The sequence below is a fragment of the Haliotis cracherodii genome, unplaced genomic scaffold (genome assembly GCF_022045235.1).
Source record: "Haliotis cracherodii isolate W230 unplaced genomic scaffold, xgHalCrac1.p SCAF_5, whole genome shotgun sequence".
Lineage (NCBI taxonomy): Eukaryota > Metazoa > Mollusca > Gastropoda > Lepetellida > Haliotidae > Haliotis > Haliotis cracherodii.
Window position 1 is genome coordinate 13,120,224 of NW_027266308.1, and position 20,619 is coordinate 13,140,842.

The 20,619-nt window shown below is 42.2% G+C and overlaps 1 protein-coding gene across 2 annotated transcripts; it reads right to left on the minus strand.

Moving 5' to 3' along the window:
- Positions 1-6,264: 6,264 nt before the first annotated feature.
- On the minus strand, positions 6,265-13,997 carry LOC139443977 (uncharacterized). Of its 2 annotated transcripts, none has more exons than XM_071224865.1 (5): positions 13,849-13,997; positions 12,817-13,101; positions 10,191-10,422; positions 8,134-8,281; positions 6,265-6,547 (listed from the first exon to the last, which is right to left on the minus strand). In XM_071224865.1, exons 2-5 carry the CDS (start codon positions 13,093-13,095, stop codon positions 6,379-6,381), a joined length of 828 nt encoding a protein of 275 aa, XP_071080966.1. In that variant the 5' UTR covers positions 13,096-13,101; positions 13,849-13,997; the 3' UTR covers positions 6,265-6,378. The 2 variants fall into 2 exon arrangements, with proteins under 2 accessions (XP_071080966.1, XP_071080965.1); XM_071224864.1 differs by having other exon boundaries at positions 12,817-13,106.
- Between the last annotated feature and the right edge of the window lie 6,622 nt (positions 13,998-20,619).

Here is a 20,619-nt window from a genome sequence, read left to right on the forward strand (position 1 = left end):
TGTCCCCCCCCCCCGTGATATTGCTAAAAGCGGCGTAAAAACCATACTCGCTCGCTCACTTAGATCTTTACCACTTTGTTGGAATCCACAAGCATGGGTATGGTGCTGACACACTCAACACTCATGAAATTAATGGACCCAATGCCCCTGTGAAGATCTACAGCAACCCATGCTTGTCATAAGAGGCGACTAACAGGATCGGGTGGTCAGGCTCGCTGACTTGGTTGATGCATGTCATATCCCATTTGTGTAGATCGATACTCATGATGTCAATCACTGGATTGTCTGGTCCAGACTCGTCTATTTGCAGATGCGTATAACTTCATTTATGGCCTAATGTAATCAAGATACCTGCTTGAGAATTTTGTAATTTGTATTATTGTAAATCGTGCTTATTGGAGTCATAGTTATAGTTATACCTTTTTGCTGCATTTGTGTGTTTATGAACTAAAGACCAAAATGTCTTTCTCTTGTACAAAATATACAATTAATGACTGTCAGAAGATACGACGTTCCTGGCATGAAATGAGATTTGAGTTTGATGTTTTGACAGTTGTTTAGTGACATAGAAATAGCCTTAAAATTTGTTTTCAAGTTAAAACTAGTCAAAATTAGAATCTCTTGCATTAGATTTGAAAATATATAACTGTATATATCCTGTGGAAGTCAGTATTTGATCATTAATATTCACGGATATAATGGAGTATGCCGCTCAAACCACTTTTAAATGTTGCTTCGTTCATGTTGTGATGTCATTAAAATCAGATGTTACTGCGAGTGTCATAGGGTGTCTGTTCCTGGAGAGAAATTGTTCCTTTTTGCTATATTTCTCCAGGGGAATTACTCCCATCGAACAGATTTTACAACAAAAATGTTTCCACAATACAATTACGCTGGCAATATTTGTTCAGATGGGGGTAATTCCATGTAAGACTGATCACCCTTGGTACTAGATACTGCTTCACAAGATGTTTAATGGTAGCAAGCACTAAGATCTGATTTTATTGGATAGGTGCTGTTGGTGCTCAATGAATACTGCTTTTATATTGGATCATATCTTTCATGTGTTGAAGATTTTTTAACCGCAGTTTCCCAGGAGCGCTCCCTAGCTCATGGTGACGAGCTCTCACGCTTCATGGATAGCTAGTTGTGTTAGAGTGAGGGTTGATTACATTGCTAAAAGTGATGTAAATCAATCGCTGATTCATGCATGGATGTTGGAGTTGGATTGTTATGAATTGTACGAATTCTGTTTGAGATTCAAATTGATTTGTTATATGTTGTTGTTTTCTATTCAGATGTTATCTGTACATTTGATGACACTGTTTAAGAGAATTTAATGTTTGAAATCATTGACTTCCCAAATCATTGTTTTCAATGTGTTGTGCTGCTGGTGACATTCATATTCGGACATGATCGTAATGTTAATTGTGGTATAAGAGGTTCGAAAATGCAAGATTCATTACAGTTAATGAATCTTATCAGTCATTCACTTGTGTGATGTGCAAGGTGGGAACGTGAAGATTTAATACAACAAACCACTGTTTTAGAAAGTATATTTTCAGAAAACACTCTATATACCATGGGAAATATTCATGAATACTATTTCCATGTAACAGCATGATTTCATTGATCTCTGACACATGACATGTACATATATTGAGGAGGATCCAGAGACAGCATCCCCCCACCCATAACCCAGAGGATCTTGGATAATTAAAGTACTCACCGAAATGAAAAAAAACTGTTTTTCTCAATTTAAAAATCGACACAAAGTGTTACGTAGCTGTAAATACGAAATAACAAAACAACTCGAAAAGTACTAGTCTGGATTTGCTAGTTTGATCTCAGTGAACAATACAAAATGTACTTTACAGGAGGTAATTTTTCGGCACTTTCAACATTCAAAAATAAAACTAAGTCCAAATTGACATAGCAGAAACAGACTATAGGCATTATGCACCTGTTCTCACCTGTCGCCAAGGTGTCATAGGTCACCTTGATCTACTTACACCTGGTTATGCCCTGTTTCACAATAGTCTGTTTTATTCACATTTTTACACACTTTTACGTGTAAAAAGGCATAAAAACATTTGATACGCTGTATTTGTGTCATGGCCCAATTAGTATTAATTTAGTTGTTTGAATATTTACATATTTTGTATATTAACTGCAATAATTTAAGATCTGAGGTCGAAAAAACAGTTTTTTTTCATTTCCGTGAGTACTTTAGGACCCCTCCCTCTTGCTGGATCCACCCTTGCACATACCACTGGGGGGGGGGGGGTAAAACATTCCAAGAAATGTATAGTGGCAACTCCATATTTGGTGGTGCTCTAGGTGTATGGGACTAGGTTTTGTGGCATTAAGCTTTTATTGTGTGGAAGATTTGGTGCAATCGCCTGTTGAGTCACAATCAAAACCTTACCAAGCAGTGTACTACATGTGCTTGAACTTACCAAGCATTTTATCAACATCATTGTTCAGTTGTGGAAACAGGTTCAGAGATGGGTCTGGAACAGAATGGTGTTAAGGATTTGATTATGTTTATGTTCAGTGCCTGTACTCAAGAATGATTGAGGTTTTGGTAATAAATGAAGAATATTCCATTTTATGTGTTTGTTTTCTATGGTATACCGTACTTGTAGATTGGGAGGAATGTGGGCATGTGGCTATTAACCTGGATGACCCAATCTCAGTGTCACTGGGGATGCCACTTTGTCTGTTTCCCCAGCCACATGGCATCGTCCTCGGATCACATTCCTGGAATATTTGTGAAAAAAACACACTCGGATCTTGATTGAATCTCCGTTTGGAGGACGTCCTCAATTAAATGATGGAACCTCAGTAAAGAGGGCATCCACAATTAAATGATGGAACCTCAGTATAGAGGGCACCACAATAATTGACTGAACCTCAGTATAGAGGACATCCACAATGAACTAACGGAACCTCAATATAGACAACATCCACAATAATTGACTGAACCTCAGTATAGAGGACATCCACAATGAACTAACGGAACCTCAGCATAGAGGACATCCACAATAATTGACGGAACCTCAGTATAGAGAACATCCACAATAATTGACTGAACCTCAGTATAGAGGACATCCACAATAATTGACGGAACCTCAATATAGAGGACATCCACAATAATTGACTGAACCTCAATATAGTGAACATCCACAATAATTGACTGAACCTCAGTATAGAGGACATCCACAATGAACTGATGGAACCTCAATATAGAGTACATCCACAATAATTGACTGAACCTCAGTATAGAGGACATCCACAATGAACTAATGGAACCTCAATATAGAGAACATCCACAATAATTGACTGAACCTCAGTATAGAGGACATCAACAATGAACTGATAGAACCTCAATATAGAGGACATCCACAATGAACTGATAGAACCTCAATATAGAGGACATCCACAATGACTGACAGAACCTCAGTATAGAGGACATCCACAATGAACTGATAGACCCTCAATACAGAGAACATCCACAATGAAACAATCATTGACAGAACCTCAGTATAGAGGACATCTTAAATGAACTGATGGAACCTCAATATACAGAACATCCACAATATTTTACTGAACCTCAGTATAGAGGACATCCGCAATGAACTAACAGAACCTCGGTATAGAGAACATCCACAATGAACTAACGGCACCTCAATATAGAGGACATCCACAATGAACTGATAGAACCTCATTAACAGAGGACATCCACAATAATGGACTGAACCGCAATATAGAGGACATCCACAATGAACTGATAAAACCTCATTAACAGAGGACATCCACAATAATGGACTGAACCACAATACAGAGAACATCCACAATATTTGACTGAACCTCAGTATAGAGGACATCCACAATGAACTAACGAAACCTCAGCATAGAGGACATCCACAATGAACTGATAAAACCTCATTAACAGAGGACATCCACAATAATGGACTGAACCTCAGCATAGAGGACATCCACATGAACTGATAAAACCTCATTAACAGAGGACATCCACAATAATGGACTGAACCTCAGCATAGAGGACATCCACATGAACTGATAAAACCTCATTAACAGAGGACATCCACAATGAACTAACGGAACCTCAGCATAGAGGACATCCACAATAATTGACGGAACCTCAGTATAGAGGACATCCACAATAATGACGGAACCTCAATATAGACAACATCCACTATAATTGACAGAACCTCAGTATAGAGGACATCCACAATAATTGACTGAACCTCAGTATAGAGGACATCCACAATAATTGACAGAACCTCAATATAGAGAACATCCACAATAATTGACTGAACCTCAGTATAGAGGACATCCACAATAATTGACGGAACATCAATATAGAGGACATCCACAATAATGGACTGAACCTCAATATATAGGACATCCGAAATAATTGACAGAACCTCAATATAGAGACATCCACAATGAACTGACATAACCTCAGTATAGAGGACATCCACAATGAACTAACGGAACCTCAGTATACAGGACATTAACAAAGAACTGATTAAACCTCAGAATAGAGGGATTTAACAATAATGTGACACTCTCAAAAAAAGGACATCCACAATGACCTGACTGAACCTTGGTATACAGGACTTCTTGTGATTGAATAACCCAACGCAAAACCCAGAAATGCCATAGTAAGGCCATGATGAATAGATTGTTATATATTTTCATCCACACTCTCCTCACTGCCAAACACTCACCTCACTGCCAAACACTCTCCTCACTACCAAACATACTCCTTACTGCCAAACACTCTACTCACTACCAAACACTCTCATCACTACCAAACCCTCTCCTCACTACCAAACATTCTCCTCACAGCCAAACATTCTCCTCACAGCCAAACATTCTCCTCACAGCCAAACATTCTCCTCACTGCCAAACCCTCTCCTCACTACCAATCACTCTCCTCACTGCCAAACACTCACCTCACTACCAATCACTCTCCTCACTGCCAAACACTCACCTCACTGCCAAACACTCTCCTCACTACCAAACATTCTCCTTACTGCCAAACACTCGCCTCACTACCAAACTCTCCTCACTGCCAAACACTCTACTCACTACCAAACACTCTCATCACTACCAAACCCTCTCCTCACTACCAAACATTCTCCTCACAGCCAAACATTCTCCTCACTACCAAACATTCTCCTCACTGCCATACACTCTGGACTCCCATAATTTATTGTCTCTAAGTACCCACAGACAAGACCCGTGAAGATCCGGGGTAGAATACATGTAGGTCTTCAGTAACCCATGCTTGCCGTAAAAGGCGACTATGCTTGTCGTAAAAGGCGACTAACAGGATTGGGTGGTCAGGCTAGCTGACTTGGTTGATGCATGTCATCGATCCCAATTGCGTGGATCGATGCTCATCCATGTCAATCACTGGATTGTCTGGTCCAGACACAATTATTTTACAGACCGCCTTCATATAGCTGGCATATTGCTGAGTGGGGCGTTAAACAACAAAACAACAACAACCTACAGACAAAGAAAATGACTTTGTGTCTTTCCTTGACGAAGTTATTGACACGTGCGGTGTGATAACAGGCAGCAGGAGGCTACAACTGTGAGTGAGTGAGTGAGTGAGTTGGGTTTAAGGCCGTTTTTAACAGTATTGCAGTTATATCACGGTGTGTCAGCTTAATGTGGGAGGAAAGCCCGAAGTGATGCAGGTCTCAGACGTTTACCACTTCAGTGAAACCCACAAGCACGGGTATGGTGCTGACAAACCTAGAAACATAATCGGGGCGAACCGGGATTCGAACCCACAATCATAGGTTTCTGGCGTGCCCAAGGGATGCAACTCTGCACAGCGAATCGTGGCGCTTTAGATGACTGGGCCACCCGTGCCCCCGGAGGCTGCAACAATGTTGTGAATGGTTAACTGACTTTGGTGCACATGCAAATGTTTGGAATATACAAAAAGTGTCTCCCGCCTCAATTGTTCAGAAAAGTTGAATGAACATGTCAAAATTAACTTATTGTGGCCTGATATTGCTGCTTCCCTGCTTCTACAGTATATTATATCACCATTATTTGGTTTTAGCCTAACTTACATTACATAATCTAAAAATACCCAACCAATCAATTACACTCATGAACAAGAGAAATTCTGTTCTGAGTTGGTGATAAGAGATTCAGATGGTTTACATCACTTCCGAAACAAATTACGGCGGTAAATTGGTCCAAAGAATTTATCACGATAGAATGGAGGATGACATTGCTGGTACCGTAGCAGATGAGGTGAAGTTCCTGAGAGTACAAGAAACATGGAGGAATTGCAGTTCATGAGCAAATCCAGACTCCAAGTCATGCATGTTTGAGAGCTTCTTTCTTGCTCAAGGGAGACAACTTGTCCTTGTTTGACTTGACGAAAGTCTTGACAGCAGTAGCGTTTGTCCTGAAGTAGTTACGGAGAGCCCAGCCTATCGCCTTCCTGATGAAAAAGTCCTCTTCATCCGCACACATCAGACAGTATCTGTGAACAAGGAACAAAGATGACAGGGTAAAAACAATTATCGTTTGATGACATGAACGGGGATTGAACCACAGACTTTCTGCTCTCTGGGTAGACGCTCTATCCACTACACCACGGAGGCAATCTTGAACCACAGGTAATATTAGGGGGTATGATAATTGATATTTAACGTACAGCTACAAATTCCTGTGCCTGAGTAGAAATTCCAATTGGTGACAAGATTACAAATAGTTTGAGTACTTAGCATGCTGCATAATGGATTAACGGCTTGTGGTCAGAAATACTGAATAATGTTCCTGTCTGATGTATGATGATAAATCCTGACTTTCTACAGGTCAGCTGATGGAAACAAAACACCATGTGGCACTATGTCTAAAAACCAAGAACCTTCAAATAGTGCAGACATAACAGGAGTCCATCTTGTATTTGTTGGATCACATATTCGCCACCCCTATTTTCATCACATATTCCACTACGTAAAAGTTAAGGACCACCCATTTCTTTCATATTACTGCCATGTCATGACAGATTAGCTACAGTAATGTGAAAGAATCAGGTGAAGATTAACTGCTCTTTAGTAGGATGTGAAAATAAATAAAACAAAAACACATTTTTTTCTGAAAAAATTTCACCACCTGTCTCAAAACTAAAATAATAAACAAACAAAAAATGACTTAACTTTTGTAGTTTGCTGTGATACAAAGTCATGAGTTCTGTCTTTACAGAAATGTGGACATTCATTACACATAGAGTGCTCAAATATCAAAGATACTTGTTGAGGTAATTTCAAGTTCCTTCCTTCTTCTGACTTCCATCTTGGGCAGAAACATCTAACACAGGAAATACTACAGGCCTAATGAACTGGAGTAAGCCTTGTTTCTCAGACTCCACTGACTTCTGCCATCATAATGCTCGCCAGCGTTCTGGAACATCTTGGAGTGTCAGCAACCTATAATGGTGGTTCCAATCCAAGATTTGCCCCGATAATGTTTCTGGTTTGTTTAGCACCTTTCTCATACTTGTGGGTTTCATCAAAATGGAGGGGGCACGGGTGACCCAGTCGTCTAAGGCAACGCGATTCGCTATGCAGAGTTGCGTCCCTTGGGCACGCCAGAAATCTATGATTATGGGTTCGAATCCTGGTTTGCCCCGATTATGTTTCTAGGTTTGTCAGCACCATACCCGTGGTCGTGGGTTTCACTGAAGTGGTAAACGTCTGAGACCTGCATCACATCGGAATTTCCTCCCACCTTAAGCTGACATGCCGTGATATAACTGGAATACTGTTAAAAGAGGCATTAAACCCAACTCACTCACTCATCAAAATGGTAAACATCTAAGACGTGCATCACTTTGGGATTTCCATACACATCAAGCAATGTGTGAAGCCAATTTTAGGTGTCCCCACCATCATATTGCTGGAATATTGCTAAAAGTTGTGTAAAAGCATACTCACTCACTCACCTAGTTCACACTGTGATAACTGAATCCTGTTCAAAGCAGCGTTAAACCTCACTCACTCACACAGCTCTTGCTTGTTTGTCTCAGAATGAAATAGTTAAAATGGAGAATTGTGAAATATTTACTTGAAGAGGAGTTGCTGGTTTGTTTTCTGCTTGTAGTTGAGCTGATGAAGAATGGCAGTCCGTCTCAGCCACAGGTGCTCGTCCTGGATCCACTCGTCCATGATCAGGGTGAAGGACGTCCGGTGAGCTGCCACCAGGTCACCAACCACTTTAGCAACAAGAGGCATCACATCAAATACACTCAAGCACAAAACTAAATGGGATCTCGTTCGTATGGGACATATTGTAGATGTTTGGAAGCTGAGAACTCCTCGCTGCTGTTTACCTGGGCTGAAGATGGCCCCAAGAAACTTTTAAAAAATAAAAAAAATAATTAAAATGAAATTTCTCAATATTTTAATTTTTAAAAATAAAATTAATACAAAAGTAAAAATTTAAAATTTGCATTTTTCTGATCTTTACACAAATTAATGTGCTTTTCTATTATTATTTTCAGTTTCGATTACAGAAGTATGCAGTTTGAAAGGGAATAAACTCTGAGGTGGAATGATCTCTTTGACCCGAATATGCATTAATCAGTTCCGAGCCGCCCTGATCTGGTTTTGACCAGTGATTGTTGTGTATACAGTTAAATGACTGATCAATCTGTTAAAGCCATATTTTCCACATCATCATGATTGTTATTATTTTTCAGTAGCTTGTAAATTCATAAATCACTGTTACTTTGTGTTGAGTATATAAACCTTCTTTTGTCTGTACATGTACTGTACCATGAAAGAATCAATAGAAAGCCATGTAAATGTATTTGGCATTTACAGTGACCTTGCTGATTATGTGCCCTCACTGTGATGATATAGTAATTTGATAACCATATAAGAGGCTACTGTAGCTATTGCTGCATATCCTCGACCACCTAAGGAGGCACAGGGGGCCAGTCGTCACACTTCGCATATCGCTTTTCGCTCTGCAGAGTTGCGTCCCTTGGACAACCCAGAAACCTATGATTTTGGGTTCGAATCCCAGTTCACCCCAACTATGTTTCTAGGTTTGTCAGCACCATACCCATGCTCGTTGGTTTCACCGAAGTGGTAAACGTCTGACACCTGCATCACTTCGGGCTTTCCTCCCACATTAAGCTGACACGCCGTGATATAACTGTAGTACTGTTCAAAACGGTGTTAAACCCAACTCACTCACTCATTTGACCACCTAAATACCTAATCCCACTGCATGATTCCAGAGGAGAATAGATGACCATTACTCCTTGCTTGTTGTAAGAGTAATGAGTGAGTGAGTTTGGTTTTACACCGCTTTTAACAATATTCCAGTTACATCACGGCGTGTCAGCTTAATGTGGGAGGAAAGTCCGAAGCAATGTCAAGTCTCAGACGGTTACCCCTCTCAGTGAAACCCACGAATACGGGTATGGTGCTGACACCTGAGACGACTGGGCCACCCGTGCCCCCTGTAAGAGTAATGAGGAGAGTAATGAGGATTGGTTGGTTAAAGTATGTGGATTGTGTGGCCTTGATATGCTGACTGGTGCCCAACATTGACTCATATAGGAGACACAGATACTGTTGTTTAAATGTAGAACACGGTCACCTGTAGATTTCACAGCATTCAATTGAATTTGGAACCAAATGTGCTACATGAGAAGCGATGACTGAGAATGTATTTTTCTGTGAATACTGTAAACTTATGGAGGAAACAGCAGTGGAGTTTACTTTTATTCAGGTATTGATCGACATGAATTCAGCTACTGTCAGCCATGTCTCTCCAGGAGAGGAGTCACGAGCGCTGCCGGTGTAACAAAGAATAGGTCCCAATTGAATTGTTTTACCGGTCAGTCTGTTCACAAATACTAGCCTCTGCTTTGATGCCAATGTCAAATCAGCAGTTTCTATCAGAGGTGATTATAGTGATTTGAAACCTCTGACAGACAAATCAGTATTTTCCAAATTCATGGTAGAATATACAAAATTCCCCATTTTAGGTAATTATAACACATACAAATTAAAGATGAGTGCCTATATACAAAAATGGTGTTCCACTGACGATGGTGAAAGGAGTCTAGATTGTAGAGCGAGTGATAGCATGTATTAATCTGACACTACCTTTAGAGGCCAGCATGTCGACTGTGTCCCACCAGCTCTTGGTAGTGATGAGTTCCTTGACCACCATGAGGGACTTGAGGCTGTCCTTCTCGCTGTGCCCACTCAGCACTTTCCTGTACTTGTACATGCAGTCCAGGGCAAACAGCTGGTACTCCCTCTCGGGTTCCTGCCACAGTAGTCTCAGGAGCTGGTGGAGCTGGACCTGGTTGAACTCTGAGCAGGAGGACAAGGCCTGGAGATGGAGGGACAGAGTGCTGTAGTCAGGAGTGTCAACACTACAGGGCCTGGAGGCAGAGGGACAGAGTGCTGTAGTCAGGAGTGTCAACACTACAGGGCCTGGAAGCAGAGGGACAGAGTGCTGTAGTCAGGAGAGTCAACGCTACAGGGCCTGGAAGCAGAGGGACAGAGTGCTGTAGTCAGGAGAGTCAACACTACAGGGCCTGGAAGCAGAGGGACAGAGTGCTGTAGTCAGGAGAGTCAACGCTACAGGGCCTGGAAGCAGAGGGACAGAGTGCTGTAGTCAGGAGAGTCAACACTACAGGGCCTGGAGGCAGAGGGACAGAGTGCTGTAGTCAGGAGAGTCAACGCTACAGGGCATGGAGGCAGAGGGACAGACTGCTGTAGTCAGGAGAGTCAACACTACAGGGCCTGGAAGCAGAGGGACAGAGTGCTGTAGTCAGGAGAGTCAACACTACAGGGCCTGGAGGCAGAGGGACAGAGTGCTGTAGTCAGGAGAGTCAACGCTACAGGGCCTGGAAGCAGAGGGACAGAGTGCTGTAGTCAGGAGAGTCAACACTACAGGGCCTGGACACAGCGGGACAGACTGCTGTAGTCAGGAGAGTCAACGCTACAGGGCCTGGAAGCAGAGGGACAGAGTGCTGTAGTCAGGAGAGTCAACACTACAGGGCCTGGAGGCAGAGGGACAGACTTCTGAAGTCAGGAGAGTCATCACTACATGGCCTGGAGGCAGAGGGACAGAGTGCTGTATTCAGGAGTGTCAACACTACAGGGCCTGGAGACAGAGGGACAGAGTGATGTAGTCAGGAGCGTCAACACTACAGGGCCTGGAGGCAGAGGGACAGAGTGATGTAGCCAGGAGAGTCAACGCTACAGGGCCTGGAGACAGAGGGACAGAGTGCTGTAGTCAGGAGAGTCAACACTACAGGGCCTGGAGGCAGAGGGATAGACTTCTGAAGTCAGGAGAGTCATCACTACATGGCCTGGAGGCAGAGGGACAGAGTGCTGTATTCAGGAGTGTCAACACTACAGGGCCTGGAGACAGAGGGACAGAGTGATGTAGTCAGGAGCGTCAACACTACAGGGCCTGGAGGCAGAGGGACAGAGTGCTGTAGCCAGGAGAGTCAACGCTACAGGGCCTGGAGACAGAGGGACAGAGTGCTGTAGTCAGGAGAGTCAACACTACAGGGCCTGGAGGCAGAGGGACAGAGTGCTGTAGTCAGGAGTGTCAACACTACAGGGCCTGGACACAGCGGGACAGACTGCTGTAGTCAGGAGTGTCAACACTACAGGGCCTGGAGGCAGAGGGACAGAGTGCTGTAGTCAGGAGAGTCAACACTACAGGGCCTGGAGACAGAGGGACAGACTGCTGTAGTCAGGAGTGTCAACACTACAGGGCCTGGAGACAGAGGGACAGAGTGATGTAGCCAGGAGTGTCAACACTACAGGGCCTGGAGACAGAGGGACAGAGTGCTGTAGTCAGGAGTGTCAACACTACAGGGCCTGGAGACAGAGGGACAGAGTGATGTAGCCAGGAGAGTCAACACTACAGGGCCTGGAGGCAGAGGGACAGACTGCTGTAGTCAGGAGAGTCAACACTACAGGGCCTGGAGACAGAGGGACAAAGTTCTGTAGTCAGGGGAGTCAACACTACAGGGCCTGGAGACAGAGGGACAGAGTGCTGTAGTCAGGAGAGTCAACACTACAGGGCCTGGACACAGCGGGACAGACTGCTGTAGTCAGGAGTGTCAACACTACAGGGCCTGGAGGCAGAGGGACAGTGTGCTGTAGTCAAGAGAGTCAACAATACAGGGCCTGGAGACAGAGAGACAGAGTGCTGTAGTCAGGAGAGTCAACACTACAGGGCCTGGAGACAGAGGGACAGAGTGCTGTAGTCAGGAGAGTCAGGCCTGGAGGCAGAGTGTTGAACACTTGGGGGCAACCCATTAGCCAGTAGCCATCACTGAACACTTCAGGGCAACCCACTAGCCAGCAGTGACAACATCAAGCAACACATAAATGTCTTCCTAATTGTGAAACCCTCAAACTAACATCTACATTACCTTACCTCCAGTCTGTTGCACCATGCCGACCATGGGGATAATCCTCAGCCTGTTTGTCTGTTATTCAGGCTCAGTGATGTAGTCATCGTACACAGAGAGGGAAGTTACTGATATTATCTCGCACTGGCGTGTCTGTCCCAGACACTGTAATTCATACATTGCTGCAATATATCTGGAATATTGCTGACTGCATCTACTCACTCATTCACAGTGTCACTATATATCTCTAAGGCCTACTCTACTCTTGAATTGTAGTTCTAAGTAATACAAGTCTTGCCCCCTGATGGTAGAATATCTGTATTTTGTTTGTCTAAAGTTAAACATACCTCTGCGCTGAGCTCCTTTCTCTGTGGAGTCCAAAGACCTATATAGGCAAACTGATCTCTCATGTATTTTTTCATTCTTTTTGCTTCAATTTCATTCTTCTGTGTATTGAATTTTCCCCTGAGTTCGACAATAATCATCTGTGGTGTGAGAGGAGAAAGCACTGCCTGTGTGCTTTCCTGGAATTTCTTCTTTCCTCCGTTCTCCCTGGCAGGCCGAGCTTTGAGGGACTTGACCACATCAGCTGTCTTCTTTAGGGCAGACCTGGATACTTTCGGCATGTTTATCTATTCTAAAGAAAACATCCTTTTTTGCAATTATTTTTATATAGAAAATTAAATAAATGTTTGTGACAATGATTATATACATGGGCAAAATGTACAAAATGTGCCCATAACAGATTACATTTGAAGTTCAGAGTGATCTCACCGATACAAATTATTTGCTTTGTTATTTATTGTTATAAGAATAACAATTAAGCAATTAACAAGTGTTGAACTATGTATATTACTGCATTATTTTTTTCAAGAAGGCTTCTCATCATAAATTTGATAAGAATAAAATGAACTATTTTAGTAGATCCAAATTATTTTCCCCATATGTTTTCTTATGTCTTGTCTTTAGTTAAAAAAAACACAAAATGATTTAATGTTGAAAAACCATTGTTCCATAACATGTGACTTTCATGTCGTGAGGCTCGAACCGTTCACATCCAAATACATATTTTGAACATTAAAAGTCATGATTGGGTTACCTCCCTTACAATGACTGATCTTTAACTCGTCATTGTCTTGGCTCCCTCTGTCCACAATACAAATATACTGTGAGGACTGACGAATGCTTCATGTGTCAGCTTTAAAGTATGTACTAACTTCTCACTAGGTGTCACTTCAGTACAGTGGTACACCCAGTCCTAAATCTATTGGGTCAGTGAGATGTATTAAACTAGAACAACAGCATCAAAACATTAACTTTAGAACGGCACTATCCATATAGGTTAAACACGATAGGTCCTTAGTCAGACATGAACTTACTCCGAACAAGATGGGTATATTTCGCGCCTATGTTGACCCCGAAGATGTCGCTAAATGAGACCGCTTGACCGGCCTTGTCCTACTTACTCGGGTGGGGGAAGTAAGCCAGGGAACGCTCGGCGCTCCACAACCTCGAACTATATTCCACTTCCCCGGGTCACCCAGACAGCTACACCGGTATTTTGAGTCCAGAAATCAGAGAAATCCTCCGATCTTATCAACTCTTCGGGACAAACGTTGAAGCAACAATTAGATGTATCCACCACATACTAGCTTACTAGCTAGGAGTGTGTGAGTGAGTGAGTGAATATGGTTTTACGCCGCTTTTAGCAATATTCAAGCAATATCACGGCGGGGGACACCAGAAATGGGCTTCACACATTTTACCCATGCCGGGAATCGAACCCGGGTCTTCGGCGTAACGAGCGAACACTTTAACAACTAGGCTTCCCGACCGCCCCTAGGAAATAAAGCTAACAACATGTCAACTTAGCTATACTACTCAAAAGAAGTTAAAGCACGCACCGATGTATATGTTTTTGTGTGTTTGTTGTTTAACGCCTCACTCAGCAATGTTCCAGCTCTATAACGGCGGTCTGAAAATCTTGACCAGACAATCCAGTGACTGACAATATGAGCATCGATCTACGTTACTGAGATACGATGACTCGCATCAACCAAGTCAGCGAGCCTGACCACGTTAGTCGCCTCTTATGACAAGCATGGGTTGCTTAAGACCAAAAACATCATATAACACGTTCCTGGATATGTATGAGTTCTTGGCATCCTTAATAATCTTAGCCAATATTTTATAACTTTTATTTGTGCAAATGTATTTCATAGATACCTACTGCATTTACAATATACAATATATTTGACGTTTTTATCTTTACAGCCAACAATATTTTCCATGTCTATGAATCTATTCTATCGATGTAAACTCCTTACCTCAGGCCCATTAAAGAATTAAATCATTTTTGTGTCAATTTTTTTTAAAAAGCACCTCACGGGTATAATGCTCACAAACCTAGAATAATAATAAGAAGTTAGAATTCGGACCTACGATCATAGGATTCAGACACGCCTAAGGGAGGCAACTCAGCACAGAGAATTGGGGCGCCTTCTAAGACGAATAGGCCACACTTGCTCCCGTGTGTGTCTGCGTTTACTAGTTCCATCTTTTAACGTCTTTTGGGTATGACACAGCCGGGGACCGAACCTCTCCGGACAGACCCTCTTTCTACTAGACCCCGGTCCCATTATTTCACCATACATATTAAGTCGAACCTCGTTATGTTGAACTTGGATGTGTCGAATTCCCAGGTATCCAAATTGAGCCTAAACTTCTCTTGATATCTCAAGTCCCGGATAACTCGAACCTTCCCCAGGTCCCCAAGAGTTCGACACAAGAAGGTTGGACTGTGCCATGAAATACTTAAATCTTAAATTAGACATGTCCATATTCGACAATTTATCCTGATTCTGTTGGCTTTGCGAGGCAATATTATGTCCCCTCTGTCCATGACCCGGCGTAGCCTTGCTCCAGGGCTTTACTGAAAGAAAAATCCATGGAGGTGTAGTAATTCTATCCTCCTAATAGGCAAGTCTATATATGTGGACAGTACAGCCCCTTATAGAGACAACTTGTTCTAATTATTAACATAATCTAGAACTAATGATTTAAACTAATAATTATTGCCTTAGAGACTTGTGTAAGTCTAGTGCCGGCGCTGAAACTCCCATTACTAGCCATAATGTAGCTTGAGTGGCCCAACATCGGATGTAAGTGAATTTCTGCTTGATGTAGTATACGTTAATCCTTTAGTTGGTTTGGGACGAAATGGAGCGTTCAGAAATGGCCTCGGCTAATGGTCCTTATAATCCGCCATTGCAGGTGAGGAACGATATGGTGACGCTGGGTGCCGAGATTTCCTGCAAATCGCAGACACAAAGACACCAATGGCGTCACGTTGTCTGGCACACATTGACCGCTCGCATGATGGACGATGTGTCTGTTTACAAATCTGATCCTGATTGGCTTTGTTCTTGTGAACTGTAATTATTCCAGCCCTAGCTAATACCAATGAGTACCTTGTTATTGGTAAATACGAGACCAGGCCTTGGGGGCGTCGTCCTCTGCTAAGAGATGATCACGATACATTCTTGTAGTGACGAAAGGTAGGGGTGTAGGGTAATGCCATGTATATATTGCAGTACTGTGACGGTTACGACTAAACGAGCGTCCCTTGTACATTTTCAACAGTAAAAGCAGGGGCCGTACATGATGTCGTAGCAGCAGACGTAGACACCGTGGTCGTAGTTGTTGTAGAAGTAACAGTAGTAGCAGTAGGAGTAGATGCTACTTCAGGAGAGCAGTTGCAGTAGCAGTAGGTGTTAGCAGTCGTAGAGGCTGCTTCAGGAGTAGTTGTAGCAGTGATGCTGGCTTATGAGTAGCAGTGAGTATGGTTTAACGCTGCTTTGAACAGTAATCCATTTATATCACGGCGTGACAGCTTGGTGTTTACAGTTTTGGTGAAACTCACGAGCACAGGTATGGTACTGACAAACCTAAAATATAATCGGGTCGAATCGGGATTCGAACTCACAATGATAGGTTTCTGGCGTGCCCAATTTCGGACGCAACTATTCACAGCGAATTGTGGCGCCTCAGACGACTGAGTTACACTTGCACCAGCATGGGCACTTGCAGAAGCAGTAGCTGCTGTCTCAGGAGTAGTAGTTGACGCTGTAATTTTAGATAATTACAGTACTTGGGGTGACGGCGGCCTCCGTGGTCTAGTCTAGAGCGTCCGCCCGGAGAGCGGAAGGGTTCGATCCCCGGCCGCGTCATACCAAAAGACGTAAAAAGATGGTACTTGCTGTTACCCTGTCTGTCGCTCGGCAAAAAGGGGCACAAACAAGGACTGGTCGGCTCGGAGTCAGTATACTGTGTCTGAGTGGGGTATTCATGTTACATTGTGGCATGGTATCTCAGTGGGCTAGCACTATAAAAATCGGCATTAGTTCGAACTAGAACAAGCAGCCACATTCACACACGTGCATGCACGTCGCTATATAAGTGCAATAATCTTGGACGCGACGTTTACCTCATTTTCCCTCACCTCACTAGCGGCGGCAGCATCAGCGAAAATGGAGTAGCAGCAGCTAAATTTGCCGCGATACGTACATGTAGTCGTAGTTTTCTTTAACGCCGCACTCAGCAATATGACGGCGGTGTGTAAATAATTGATTCTGGACCAGACAATCCAGTGATTGACATCATGAGCATCGATCCCTGTAATTGGGATATGATGACATGCATCAACCACGTCAGCGAGCCTGACCACCCGATCCCATTAGTCGCCTCTTACGACAAGCGCAGTCGCCTTTTACGGCAACCATTGGTCGCTGAAGACCTATTCTACCCCGGAATCTTCATGGGTCAGTAGTCGTAGTAGTAAACATAGTATAGTAGTAGTATTAGTAGTAGTAGTAGTAGTAGTAGTGGGAGTTGTTGTAGTGGTGGCGGAGATACATCATTCGTCGAGTCAGTAGTATTACAACAAGGTAATAGTTGTCACCATTGTAACACAATCTGTACAAGCCACCACCATGTTCGTGTCACCATTTAGTACGTGTATTGTTCTTTGTAGCGAGTTGACAGGGTAACAGTATTAAGATACTTACCATTCTCGGCATACCGACACAGACAACATTAAAAGGCGCCTGGCATTTAGCTGACAGCTACATTTATTTGTCCCTGCCATGCCAAAGATAACTATGTAATTGATTACGACGAGATATCTACCGAGAGCGCCAGTCATATGACGTTTTCGCACGTTTTCTCCGAAGGCTCATGGTACAGAACGATCTTATTTTTCATTTTCAGGGGGACTGGGATTTTTCGTTGTCTTCATTGTTCCAACACGAGCTATACAGACCAGAGGTTGTGTTGTACAATCAGAAGACATTTGATGTTGTATTCACTGTATCTGAATAATGTAGTAATAGTAGTAGTAGTAGTGGTAGTAGTAGTAGTATAGTAATAGTAGTAGTAGTAGTAGTAGTAGTAGTAGTAGTAGTAGTAGTAGTAGTTTGGTTTGGTTTGTTTGTTGTGTAACGCCGCACTCAGCAATATTCCAGCTATATGACGGCGGTCTGTAAATATTCGAGGCTGGACCAGACGATCAAGTGATTAATATTAATAATGAGCAAGAAGTAGTAGTAGTAGTAGTAGTAGTAGTAGTAGTAGTAGTAGTAGTAGTAGTAGTAACAGCAGTAGACGTAGTAACAACAATAGTAAGAGTAGAGTGAGTATGGTTTTACGCCGCGTTTAGCAATATTCCAGCAACATCACGTAGAGGGACACCAGACATGGGCTTCAAACATCGTACCCATGTGAGGAATCGAACCCGGATTTTAGGCTTGACAAGCGAACTCTTTAACCACTAGGCTACCCTAACATCCCAGTAGTGCGAGAGGCAGTAGTAGAAGTATGAAGTAGTAGTAACATTAGTAGTAGTGGTAGTTGTAACATCATTATCATAATTAGTAGTAGTAGTAGGAGGAGGAACAGTAGTGGTCGTCGTAGTAGCAGTAGCAGAAAGTGTAGTAGTAGTAGTGGTAGTAGTGTTAGTAGTAGTAGTAACATTAGTCGCAGTGGTAGTAACATTATTACTATTATTATTAGTAGTAGTAGCTATATAGTAACACTAGTAGTAGTCGTAGTTGAAGTAGCAGTAACAGTAGTAATAGTAATGATAGTAGCAGTAGTAGTAGTAGTAGCAGCAGCAGTAGTAGCTACTAGTAGTAGTAGTAGTAGTAATAGTAGTAGTAGTACCTACAAAAATCTTGATCAATGCTTGCGCCTTTTATAGCAAATTTACAAAGGGGTGTTCCTTTGTTGTGTACATTATATAAACACAGACAGACATTTCTTGATACTATCTGTGCTAATATTCTGCCGGATAGAAATAAACTGCAGTTGCAGTGTTAAGGGAATAATTGTTTTATATAAAATCCCAGCTTCCCCGACCTGAGATAAAAACACCCAGCCGTTCATCGTCTGACATGCCAGACATCACACGCCTCTCACACCTATCTCAACTACTTCCCGCGAAAGGTTAAACACAAAAAGCGTTCTTATTTTTTTCAACATTTGAGAGCAAATTCTTCAAAAGGCTAATATTATAAGATATATTAAGAGGTACCTTCCTTGGAGCCATACCTAGTATTTTTACTACCTTGCCAACGTATTTGTTTTACGCGCTCTAGAACTACTAATCACAGGTTACTTGTTGGACATGGGAAGAAATGTACATGGTGCAGAACTGCAATCGGAGATGAAATTCCTTTTTGTTGGAGTGAGTGAGTGAGTATGGTTATACGCCTCTTTTAGCAATATTCCAGCAATATCACGGCGGTGGACACCAGAAATTGGCTTCACACATTGTACCCATGTCGGGAATCGAATCCGGGTCATCGGCGTGACGAGCGAACCCTTTAACCACTAGGCTACCCGTCCCCCCTTTTGTTGGAATGTCCATAATTTGTCATATGTTAGAAATTAGTTGCTACCCACTTACCACCACTGTGAATATCTTCCACTATTTAAATTTGATATTTATTTCAAGTCAATACTAGTTAATCTGACAAACTATGTTAAAACATATTGCCAAGGCACTGTAGCTCACCTGGATATGCAGTGAACTGTTTATAATGTTAACAAAGACAGACTCTTAACAAATGTTTTCAGCATAAATACTGAGGACTAAAGACTAACACTAAACGTTTGAACAAGATTATGATGTTATCAAAAAAAGAAACATACATGCCAAATTTCAGATCCGTCAACCAAATGTGCCTTTTGAGATAATTTAAGGGCGTGGTTCAAAACAAGCTCAAACTTTTAAGTATCCCCCAAAACGAACAAGTGCTGAAACTAACCACATGCCAAATTTAATTATATTAACTAAACAGGTCGAGTAATGGTCACAAATAGTATTTTCAATAAGGGTGAAACGATTCACCGATATTCCGATGCATCGCGATACTTGACCCACGATACGATATACGATAAACGTGGGCCCATTTATCGATATGCCACGATACGGAACGCAAATCTCAAGTACAGCGTTACCTCGGTATTGTGCCTTTCAATAAACCGCTAACTTGGTTATAGCGCACGCTAACGCATGGCTCCCAAAATCGTACTTACATTTTTAATAAGCTCAGGTTTTACACCTACAGATGTTTTTCCCCATCTCATAAAACATTATCAGCTGATCACCGCAAGCACATAACACCGAAAATACCAGTCAGCAAATCCGAACTGAAGTACGCAATTCAATACCATTATTATACTATCTTGTTATTAAAACGTGTCCATTGTATATCTGGACTTGTGTTTGTAATATATTTTATTGATTTTATTCAAAATTTCATTTAATATTGTTTTCATTAAGTTATGTGAAATCGTGTGTGAAGAGATACAGCAACCACGGTCAGATTACCGCTTTTGACGCATTGAAACGAACTTTAGTTGCCCGAGAATGGATACATATATTAAAAATGCCATACTTAAAAGTCATATTTGTGGCAATTTGCCTAATATATGTCAACATAACGTTATCGCAATCGAAATACATGTAGCACGGGAAGTCCCTAGGGTGACTGGTCAAATTGTTCCATACGTAAAAATATCCTGCAACAGCAATCACCAGTACCAAAATGCTACACTTGTGGTGCTTATAATTATAAATATATAATTAT